Raw genomic sequence first — 12,986 nt, forward strand, 5'->3', positions numbered from 1 at the left:
CACTCCATCGCAGACGGAAATGATAATATCCTGCTCATTTAAAATGTGTGTTCCCCTCTAAAACTTGTCAAAGACGGGCATACAGATCGGATGGTCTTCAAATCTGAACAAAATGTCATACAGATTGGATGGTCTTCAAATCTGAACAAAATGTCACCTCGCATATCACACAGGTGAAGGTTTCGACTTCTGGTGTAGCACAAGAAACGGTCCAATTTAGGTAGATAGTAAGGTTCCACCATTGCTTCTAATGTAGCTTTAGATTCATTAGTTTCATATCAAAATCAAATATATCCAATTATAAAGATTTTTTCTAGTTTTGCATAAAAAAATCATTTGAAAAATTCAATCTTTCTCAATATTTAATAAATTTTAAATTGAAATTAATCGAAATAAATCTAATAAAGTAATAAAAATAATATACCAAATATTAAAAATAATAAAAAGACATTAATATAATTAATTTTCATTTTATATTTCAAAAGTATATATATATATGAAAAAGAATCTTTGTAAATGAAGATCTTATCCGAGAGGACCAAGGTGAACTTAAGAAAGATGTCCAAAAGGTCAAGAAGGAAAGAAAGGTAGCGTAAATAGTAAAGGAATGAGAATCAGATTGGGACTAGGTTTTTGAAAGAAGGATGTAAACACAAAAGTCGACAAAACAGAGACAGAATATACCTCTCAATTTGGTGAAATTGTGTTTTCCCTACACCTGTAAGCCAAAAATCAAAAACCAAGAAACCCAACCAAAGAAATTAGAGGAGAATGTAAGGTTACAAGGGAATATAATGTTAGTATTCAAAACCATTACCAAAATATGGACTTTCACCTAAGAATCATGATGCAAAAGAGATCACCGTTGAGTGTGCCGAATCTAGCTTTCGACTTAGCAGTCAGAGAGGCCAAGAGTTGTTCGTATAACCTATCCCAATAATAAAACTAGAAACATTAGATCCATTTAAGAAGAAAAGCAATAGCGCCAAATGTTAGACAAAAATTGTATGAGAAATAAATCATTGTAATGGGTGGGAAATCCCTTAATCTATCACCAAAACACCTACTTACATATTACCTGAGAGACTATGGTGTTGAGGGTAAACATAGAAAGAGTTCAATGATTGGATATTGACCATCTTTCAAATTTCTACACAATTGAAGGAATCATGTAAGGAGATGAAGCTTTGATAAAAAAACACAGCAATTCAAATGAATAAGGGACAAGATAAAGTGCGAAGATATAAAGATAAATTAACATTATCGTAGTGAAGACCATTACCAGAAATGAGAAAGAAGATTCCATTGGAATATGTAACCCTTTCATTGTCAAATAAAGAACTAGGCTACCAATGACTAGTGAGAATACAGTGCCATAGATAGTGAAAATTAATGAACCAGAATATGAATTAGAAACAAAGTGTCTTAAGAGAATAGGTGGACATTTTTTGAAGACGCCTCATAAGGTGCATGTCATGACAATACCTTGAACACCTATGTACAATAAGGTAAAGAAAAATGTCGAGTTAGAGGGAGGTGAAATTTTCATTGCCTCCATCACCTCGGTATGTCATTGGGAGGCCGTGTATCTAGGGGTGATTCCGGAAAACAGTTACAGGGAAAGTATACATGGAAGGAATCATGGCAAAGTGGCACAATGATCACAGGTTCATTATATTGAAGGGTCAGGGTTAAGCCAAGTATTGCAACCTTGATTATCTAGAGCGCATTGCCACTGTTGGAAATGACAACTGATCACATGCGCTCACGTGAAGAATGCAAGTGTGGCAACAATAGAATGGACGTTCAAAGTTCAAGGTGCAGCACATCAAATAGCACGAAAGGAAATGCACAAAGCTCGTAATGTCACCTATCTCGTAAGTCTAGGATGCCTGAATCTTTATTGAAAGGTCAAACAATAATTAATAACCTTACCCTCTACAAGGTGGCACCCAACACCTAAATAGGCACAAAATAAAAATAAATTAATGCCACCCGCTCCTACTAGTCGAATGTTACACCAGACCCAAGAAATCTTAATGGAGATTAGGAATTGATTTAGATATCATAAATACACGAAGTAATGCCTGAGTACCATGATTTTAGCGTAGTGGGGAAAGTACATTGATAATTCAAATGAGTAACATACTATATAAATGTTTATGGATTTTTACATTAGAGAAATAAACCACCAACTGTCAACATCAAGCCACAAAATGTTATAGTAGGATGAAGGTCCAAAGATAGTTTAAATGTGAGCAATGATAGGTAAGGGCATGTTCTTACTAATTTGTACATTAGTGTGACATAGATGTAAAGTTCAATAAATTTACAATAGAGTTTGATACAGAGCCTTGCTTATACCCCTATTCTACAGTTTTACCCAAATGATAATCCAAGATATACCATACTTACACCAAAGGTAAGTATTGAATAAGAATATATGTATTAATATGGTATAAACTGGAAAAGTAGAATTGATGCACTAGTTGGGTAGCAAAGACAACATATGAGTTGGTGAAGGGGTATAAGAATTGCGCCTTCGTAGAATTCAGGCACCGATTGGAAAGGTAGTGCATCGTAAAGTCCATAAAGATAATACATCATAAGGTATTATATAGCTATTAAGAAGTGAATTTAAGTCAGAACTCAATAGGTGGAATAATGATGACATTGCAAGCATTACTAGCATATAAACTTTAGCTAGTTAAATGGGTGATTCCCCTACACTTATTCATTGTTTAGATGGGACCTAAAAATAAGTGAGTTTACTTATTATTCTTTTATTCGTTTACTTGGGTTAGTATCATCTTGCATTTCTCTACTTATTACACTAGAAATTTGTTATTTTCTTATTAGGGAAAACAAACCGAGTTGTTTCCAAGGAATTTGTGCTCCATCTTTGGTGATGAACAAAAGCTTACAATTTATAATCTATATTCCTGAATTTATTTTAAAAGAATGTACATACTGTTGTGACACCGTTACACAGTTCTTTCCTGGTTAACTAATTCATTTCTTGACATAATTATACAAACTAGGTACTTCTATATATTGATAACAAGAAATATGGACTAACGTAAATGCATAACTATACGAACCAGAATTGTAAGTCTCTCCTCCCATCCTTCAGACCGACAATGACATCGAGGTCTACACCCAAGCTTCCACTCATCCAAACATTATAGATTCAATTCTCAATTTGCCTAGTCTCCAAACCTGAAGACCCCTTGTCCAGTTAGATTCCCAACCTGTAAGGATATACTGAGGATTCCACTGGCCCAAGTCTAGCTCGGGAACCTCCTCAGAACAACAATACATTGTTCACATGTGGATCCTCTTGTGTCAGGTATGTGTATCCTTTCGATCTTCCCTCGTCCCTCCATCTCCCTCTCTCCTTTTTCCCTCAGCAAAAATAAGAGAAAACCTTCCTTGGAACTACCTTTTTCTAGGAGGAAAAGAGACTCAACTGACCTAACTATCTAGAGAGTTTTTTCTTTTATTCAGTTAAGCATATATAAAATTTTCTTTTAATACTCAAGGACTCAATGAAGTCCAGTCACTACATTTTTTTGTTCTTCAACTTAGACTGAAATCGGTTCCAAAGTTTATAAAAGTTAAAACATAAATTCATGAACAATGTTGTGGGTGTCAGAATGTTATATTTAGATACACAATTAGTTGTAAATATAAGGGAAGATGTAATTGATATATTGTATCTAATATTTTTGCCAACCTGCATCCATGTTTTATTAGATTATATTAGGTAAAATATAATACTATAATATTATGTTTTACCCTATATTTCCCCTCAATTGGTCCATTTGGTATTGCAACCATGTTTTACTAGATTATATTAGGTAAAATATAATACTATAATATTATGTTTTACCCTATATTTCCCCCCAATTGGTCAATTTGGCATTGAAATATTTCTTTATATTTAAAGTTTGAAAGTAAACAAACCCAAATATAAAATTAACAAGGGTTGAGAAATATAGAGTAAAATATAATATTTAGATTGAAATGTGATGGGAAATATTATGTAAAATATAATAATATTACATTTATATTTATATTTCCCTACCCTCCTTGCTTTTATTGAGTGGGGAGATAATAAATACTTGGTAACATATAATATTATAATATTATTTTATCCAAAAATTTTCCTCACCTATTTACTTTTTGTTAGTAACATTCTAACTTAGTAAAAAAATAGAAAAAAAAAATTAACAACTATATTTATACTTATAATCATAATTAATACATAGCTTATATCAGGTTGACACACCTATTTTATTATTCTTCATTCTTATTAAATTCAGAGTTAAAATAAACTTAGGCAGTTATAATTAACCATGTGTTAAATAACAAATAACCTTACCGTACCAACAAAGAAATGGCGTGATATTGTGACTAGCAACCAGTGATGACAAACAATAAATAATAAGAGAGTCTAAGAAACAAAAAAAAAAATTACAGGGTAACGATTGCATATTGATAAGAACAAGAAATAAGACTTAGAATTATAATGTGATCAACGAGAAAGGACGATAACAGTGTCACAAATAACCAAACGATGCGTGATACTGTAAGAGGTAAATGTTTTTTTGACGATGGATTAAACTCTATTCACTCATATCCTCATACTCCATCCAAGCATCATAGGGAAAATTCTTTGACCACACACAACAAATTCCCTCTTCATTAGCTGTGAAAATTTCTCCAGTTCTTTCGTCGTATGCAAGTGCCACGATTTGCTCTGACAATGCAGCCTCTCTGATCTGAGAACAACCCTCAGTCGTAATCTTTGCGAGACATTCTCCTGTAATAATGTTGCTTATATTGATCGTACAATAATCAAGCAACTTCACTCCATCACAGACGGAAATGATAATATCCTGCTCGTTTAAAATGTAGGTTCCCCTCTGAAACTTGTCAAAGACGGGCATACAGATCGGATGGTCTTCAAATGTGATCAAAATGTCACCTCGCGTATCACACAGGTGAAGGCTTCGACTTCTGGTGTAGCACAAGAAACGGTCCAATTTAGGTAGATAGTAAGGTTCCACCATTGCTTCTAAATTTGTTGGTATTACTTGAGGGACCTCACCAGATATATCAATCACTTGCATATTCCGGCCATGTTGCTGCAGACATATTCTATCATCGCCGCAGAGCGTAGCGAACTGTAACATAGTTTCATGGTTGAGATGGAGGATACCTTCCTGACACAGTTCTCCATCCCGTTTCGAATAAATTTTGAACGATACATCGCTCGTATTTCTTGGGAATCCTCCATCGAAATATATTGCTACGTACATATTTCCACGACTTTGAAAAAACCATTCTATTTTCCTTTCAACTTGTATCCCTCTTTCAAATGGTATACCTCTTTCGAGTGATATGGCGGATATCTGATTGTATTCTTTCAAATCAAAAACTTTGAACACTCTCTCTTTTTTATTGTAAATCACGCCTCTACAATTTGCAATATCGAAATCCCAAGTAACTGTGTCCGCTTCTTCGGCATAAATTTCTCTGTATTTGTTTGTTCGTCCTGCTTTTATAGATGCTATTTTCACGCTTAAAATCTTGAGGTAGGGCCAAGATTGATTGTAACCAACTGTAAGGACTCTGGACACCACATATCTCCACAATGGTATGATATTGTCCACTTTGGGCCTAAGCCCTCATGGATTTGCTTTTGGACTTACCCCAAAAGGCCTCATACCAATGGAGATATTTGTCCATCCTTATATATCCATGATCCTCCCCACCTCTAGTCAATGTGGAACTTTGGTCGTATACCCAACAATCCTCCCCTCGAACAAAGGACCATCGAGCCTCCCCTCAAATGATTATCCATCCGTCCACTCTCTACCCACCAGGATTCTCCGCTCCAATGCGTTGGAAGCACACGCCTTACATGGAGCACCACCTGCCTCGAGAGCTTGCTCAAGTACAGAGGCATAGGCAGTATCTCCACCTTGACAACAATTCGCCTGATGCCCTGCTGTTATTATTTTATCTTTTCTGCAAGCCAAGAGAAGCCAAACACCAGTGTAGCTTCTCCAACAAAACTGCTTTCGTGAACATGTCTGCACAGCTCTCCTTTGTATGCACCTTTTCAAGAGAGACTCCCCTTTCAGTGATAACCTGTCTTACAAAATGGTACTTAATTGGAATATGCTTTGATTTGCTATGATAGGCCGGATTCTTAGCCAAATGTATTGCACTTTGACTATCACAAAGTAACCTGATGTTGTCCTGTAACCTACCAAACTCACCAAGCAAACCTTTCAACCAAACCGCCTCTTTGCAAGCATGAGAAGCAGCAATGTACTCTGCTTCAGTAGTGGACAAAGCAACAATATTTTGTAGCTTTGACATCCAGCTGATAGCTCCACCTGCAAGACTAAAGACGTACCCTGAAGTTGACCTTCTCTTATCCAAATCACCTGCAAAATCGGAATCAACATACCCGCAAACAAATTCACTACTCTTATTGTAAGAAATACAATAACTAATTGTGCCTCTCAAATACCGAAGCACCCATTTCACTGCTGACCAGTGTTCTTTACCCGGATTTGCCATGTACCTGCTGACAACCCCAACTGCATGTGAAATATCTGGTCGACTACAAACCATCGCATACATTAAACACCCTACTACATTGGCATATGGAATTCGAGACATATAATCCTTTTCTTCATCTGTATTAGGACATAAACTCGAAGAAAGCTTAAAATGGGAAGCTAAAGGGACTGACACAGGCTTCACATTATTCATACCAAACCTCAAAAGTATTTTCTCAACATACTTCTGTTGTGATAGCCACAGCTTACAATTGCTCCTGTCTCTGAAAATCTCCATGCCCAAAATCTGTCTTGCTGCTCCTAGATCTTTCATATCAAACGTCCTTGCCATCTGAGTCTTCAACCTGTTGATTTCTTCAATGCTTTTGCTTGCTAAAAGCATATCATCAACATACAACACTAATATAATAAACATGCCATTATTTAACTGTTTAAAATAAACACAATGATCATATTCACTTCTAACATATTTCTGACTCAACATGAAAGAATCAAACTTCTTATACCACTGCCGAGGCGACTGCTTCAGGCCATATAATGACTTCTTGAGCCTGCAGACAAATTTCTCATTGCGATGCTGAACAAACCCTTCTGGTTGTTCCATATATATTTCCTCATCTAAATCACCATGTAGAAATGCAGTCTTAACATCTAACTGCTGCAACTCCAAATCAAACAAAGCCACTAATGCTAACACAATTCTAATTGAAACAATTTTAACCACTGGTGAAAATATCTCATGAAAGTCTATGCCAGCTTTCTGAGAAAACCCTTTTGCAACCAGCCTCGCTTTGTACCTGTCTTCCGTATCATTCACACCTCGTTTCAGCTTGAAGACCCATTTACACCCCACAGTTTTCCTGCCTTTCGGAAGCTCAACCAGATCCCATGTACCATTCTTACTTAAGGCCATCATTTCGTCCTTCATGGCTGCTTTCCACTTGTCACTATTTGAACCTTTTATAGCTTCCTGATAACACAAAGGTTCATCATCATTAGCGATCAAAGCAACTGAAGTAACATGATCATCATACCTTCTCGGAGGGCGTTTGATCCTTGTAGACCTCCTTAAGAATGTTTCTGGTGCTTCCACAATTGGCTGTCTATCATCTGTAGGAACTTCTTCATGATCGCCATCTGGGACCTGTTCATGACCTCCATCTGAACCCTGTTCAAAATCTGATTCTGAAACCTGTTCATGACTAGAATCTGAACTATGGTCGTTATGACTATCATTAGAAATGCTGTCAAACTGAATATGTTGGAAATCAGATACATCATCCTGTTTCAATCTACTATTTACATCTAACTGTACAAGAGAGGATTCATTAAACTTTACATCTCTATTGATGATGATTTTGCGGGTAGTAGGATCCCACAATCTATATCCCTTTGTACCATCACCATACCCAACAAAGATATACCTTTTAGAATTTGGATCTAATTTAGTTCGCTGATGTTTAGGCACTAGAGCATATGCTTCACAACCAAACACTCTGAGTTTAGAATAGTCACAAGGGTGTCCTTTCCATACCTCTTGCGGAACCTTGCAGCCTATCGCCGTTGATGGAGATCGGTTTATCACATAACAAGCTGTTGCCACTGCTTCTGTCCACAACTCCTTTTGCAACCCGACGTTACTCAGCATACACCTTGCTCTCTCTAGAAGAGTCCTGTTCATGCGTTCAGCAACTCCATTCCGCTGAGGAGTATAAACCGTGGTCTTATGTCTCTCGATCCCTGCATCCTTGCAATAGCTGTCAAACTCCTTGGAGGAAAACTCACCACCATTGTCAGTTCTTAAACATTTTATAGTTCTACCAGTGCTGTTTTCTACCAATGCTCTAAACTGCTTGAAAACTGTAAAAACATCAGACTTCCGTTTCAACATGTAGACCCACACTTTTCTAGAAAAGTCATCAATAAATGATACAAAATATGACGAGCCACCATATGACGCTGTAGGGGCTGGACCCCAAACATCTGAATGGATATAATCAAGTATGCCTTTACTAGTATGTTTGCCTGTTTTAAACTTTTGTTTACTTTGTTTACCAAATAGACAATGTTTACAGAAATCCAATTTTCCAGATCTTAGATTAGGAAGTAACTTTCGGTCAGCCAAAATTTTCAATCCTCTTTCACTCATATGCCCCAATCTTTGATGCCATAAGTGAATGGAACTATTGTCATGTTCAGACACAAACACATGATCTAACCCAGTTCTACCTTCTAACTGAAATAGATTTCCTACTTTCTTAGCTTTCATAACTAGTAAGATGCCTTTGTAAATTTTTATTACTCCACCTTGAATTATAGTTTTATATCCATTTGAATCAAGTGCTCCTAATGAAATCAAATTTTTCCTTAAATCTGGTACATGCCTCACATCAGTTAATATTTTTGTTGTCCCATCAAACATTTGTAGTTGTACACTTCCTATTCCAACAATACTGCACGTGACATCATTACCCATGTACACGACTCCATCATCAACTGATCTATATGTTTTAAACCAATCTCTATGTATACACATGTGGTTAGATGCCCCGGAATCTAACAACCAATGTTGATCATGTTTTGCACTTTATTTGTAGCGCATATATATTGCATTGAAGTGTTTGTATTTACAACATTTGTATATCTCTCCAGCGCAATGTAATATTACTATTCATAACAAAGTTACAGCCTTAGTATCATCAAACCTCCGCGCAGGTAATAAGCACTCACTGTCATATAAGCAGTAGAGTTCTGAAACGATAGCACTTAGTTATATATGCAATCCTTGTGATTTTATTGGTTCCTTGAATACAATGTCAATTCCAATCCGACCATGACAAAGCGTGCATTTTTAAACGGGTTTTTAAACTAAAAACCTTAGCTTCACTCAAATAAGAGTTACAGTCCCAAATAATACGCACCACTCAATTCAAATATGCACTAGCCATATGCATTCAACTATACACCAGCAATATGTAAAAAACAGCGCACCAGCATGAATTAACAGTGCACCAGCAATATTTAAACAAACAGCTCCACGCAATAATGAACATACCGTTACTCAGAGCACGGAGGCTGTGAACGCACCAGTTTCAGGCAGCACCGCACAACAGCATACCACCAGCACAGTCCGCCAGTGCTAACAGATCAACGCAGCACCTCCATCATCGATCAGCGCACCAGGTAATACCGCACAGCTCCCTCACTGCTCCAGCATAGCCAGCGCTCCACCTTGAGCTCTGATACCAATTGTAAGGACTCTGGACACCACATATCTCCACAATGGTATGATATTGTCCACTTTGGGCCTAAGCCCTCATGGATTTGCTTTTGGACTTAGCCCAAAAGGCCTCATACCAATGGAGATATTTGTCCATCCTTATATATCCATGATCCTCCCCACCTCTAGTCAATGTGGGACTTTGGTCGTATACCCAACAATAAACTTAAATAAACTTAACACAGCAGGAATATCAAGCACATAAACACAAGAGTTTAACGTGGTTCACCCAACCAATCTGGGCTACGTCCACTAAACATAGGCATCAGGAATTTATTAATCAAATTGGAGATTACATATTGAAAACCTCATAAAACTCTCACCCTCTTAGCAAACCATCCGAATGATTACCTATTATATAGCATAGAGAATCTAACAGTCTCATTAAATCCCTGACATCAAATATAGGAGGCATTAACTCCCTCCCAACAACCTGGAGCTAATCTAGGAACTGAATTTCTATTGTTGTCATCAGCTGAGATTTTTCCTATTTTGCTCCAAACAGAAAATCTCAACACCAACTATTATGACTGAATTATTATTAGAATTGTAGTAGGCAGATACAATCTCCATCTCCATCAGACAATTCATTATTATGGGTCTATCATATTTGTCCTTCAAAGGCAAGATTTTCCCCTCTCGTCCAAATGGAATGAGATGGCCATTGCAAAAAAGGCATATTATATCATCTGCTATAACCAAGTGTGTGACCCTTTCTTGTAGGTAGAAGACATGTAAATGGTAATCCCAGAAACTATTTAGCCGTTTCCCGTTTAACTCTCGGTGTTGCAGGCGGTGGAAGGAATTCCTAGACAAACACTTATCCCCGTGTGTGGACATTTTCTATCTTCTGTGAAAAGTCACTGTGGGTATCCACTGTTCACCCTGCTATGTATTGATGTGGACGCCTGAGCGTTAATGTAGATGTAAACAATAAAGTATATTTCTTTCTTTCACTCTCAATCGCTTTTTATTTCATACATTCATGCAAGTTATAACAAAGTTGTTTTATTCTTTGCTCGCGAAGGTAGAGAGATTTTCATCTTAGATTCATACTTTACCAAATGAATCCGGGTAATATAATATAAGTAGACATATGGATATATGTTGTTATTAATATTATTATTAATTGAGTCGACATTACTTTTCTACTATTTTTCTAAAGATAGAATTTCTATTGTTATAATTTATTTATAATTGATTATTAGGTAAATGCCAGATATTAAACCTCTATGGAATATGGCATGATATTCACGCTGTATTCACAAATAAATATTTTGGATTTGTCTCAGGGTTAATTATGGTCTTTTAATTAATTGAGCCCACAACCTCATTCTACACCTGAGTATGATGTGTAAGTCTGTCATCAAAGGTGAAATTTTGCTCATGTCGGCTAAAATAAAAATTTTGAAAATCTCAAAACTAAGAAATATTAAATAACTAGACAAAACATTTAAATAATGTTTGCTCATAAAAAAATTGTAGGTGAAGAAATTGGATCGTGATGGGCTCATGATATATCTTTATTTGGAATAGATCTATGCTGGTTTATTTCAAATTGATTAATTAAAGAAAATGTCATATAACATATTGTAACAAAAGCTACTTACAAGTTCAACATGTCTATGGTAAGCTGGAGTGAATGTTCAAGGTTAAAAATTTTCTCCATGCTTTTTTAAAATGCATATATGTTTAACTCCTATATTAATATATTATTTAATAATAATTTAAAATAAAGATATAGCTTAGTTAGTTTTTATAATTTTGTTTAATAAATTTAGTTTTATATACATATACATATACATATACATATACATATACATACATATATATATATATATATATATATATATATATATATATATATATATATATATATATATATTTGTTCATGAGACAAGTATTATGCTCACACGTTTCTTTTTTTAACTCCTATCCATTATCCAACCAATAAATAATTACTATTTGATCTTTGTGTTAGATGTAATAGTCCTTGGCTTGCCTACATTTACCATAGAATTTAACCCGCATTATATGGTTGTTGACTTTATGCATTGCTCACTAGAAAATTATTGTATATATAATATTTCTTAGTTCCTACAGTTAATTTCCTCTGATTCATGGGCTTGTTAGTCAACCTTCTCACTTAAGAAAGACTATACGTATGATTCGCAAATATTTAACAATGGTGGTCCAATACTGGTGCCGCCCGAGTATGAAGAAACGTCGCCATGGAAACATGACTTTCACCTAAGAATCATGATGCAAAAGAGATCACCACGGACTGTGCCGAATCTAGCTTTCGACATAGGAGTTAGAGAGGCCAAGAGTTGTTCATATAACCTATCCCAATAATAAAACTAGAAGCATTAGATCCATTTAAGCAAAAAAAACAACAGTGCCAAATTTTAGACAAAAATTGTATGAGAAATGAATCATCCTAATGGGTGGGAAATCCCTTAATCTATCACCAAAAAACCTATTTACATATTACCTAAGAGACTATGGTGCTGAGGGTAAACATACAAAGAGTTCAGTGATTCGATACTGACCATCTTCCAAATTTCTAGACAATTGAAGGAATCTTGTAAGTAGATGAAGCTTTGATAAAAAAAACATAGCAATTCGGTCGAATAAGGGACAAGATAAAGTGCGAAGATATAAAGATAAATTAACTTTATCATAGTGAAGACCATTACTAGAAATGATCAAGAACATTCCATTGGAATATGTAACCCTTGCATTGTCGAATAAAGAACTAGGCTACCAATGACTAGCGAGAATACAGTGCCATAGATAGTGAAAATTAATGAACTAGAATATGAATTAGAAACAAAGTGTCTTAAGAAAATTGATGGACACTTTTTGAAGACACCTCATAAGGTGCATGTCACGAAAATACCCTGAACATCTATGTACAAGAAGGTAAAGAAAAATGTCGAGTTAGAGGGAGGTGAAATTTTCATTGCCTCCATCGCCTCTGTATGTCATCGGGAGGCTTTGTATCTAGGGGTGATCCCGGAAAAGAGTTATAGGGATAGTATACATGGAAGGAATAATGGCAAAGTGGTACAATGATCACAAGTTCATTATATTGAAGGGTCAAG

General features: G+C 35.8%; 1 protein-coding gene across 1 annotated transcript; it reads right to left on the reverse strand.

Moving 5' to 3' along the window:
• Positions 1 to 4,628: 4,628 nt before the first annotated feature.
• On the reverse strand, positions 4,629 to 5,324 carry LOC149266172 (uncharacterized). The gene has a single exon (XM_089407385.1). The coding sequence runs from the start codon at positions 5,322 to 5,324 to the stop codon at positions 4,629 to 4,631; it is 696 nt and encodes a 231-aa protein (XP_089263511.1).
• Positions 5,325 to 12,986: the final 7,662 nt, after the last annotated feature.

Source organism: Pinus tabuliformis, chromosome 6 (assembly GCF_031772625.1).
Source record: "Pinus tabuliformis cultivar Carrire ecotype Pingquan chromosome 6, CPIR1, whole genome shotgun sequence".
NCBI lineage: Eukaryota > Viridiplantae > Streptophyta > Pinopsida > Pinales > Pinaceae > Pinus > Pinus tabuliformis.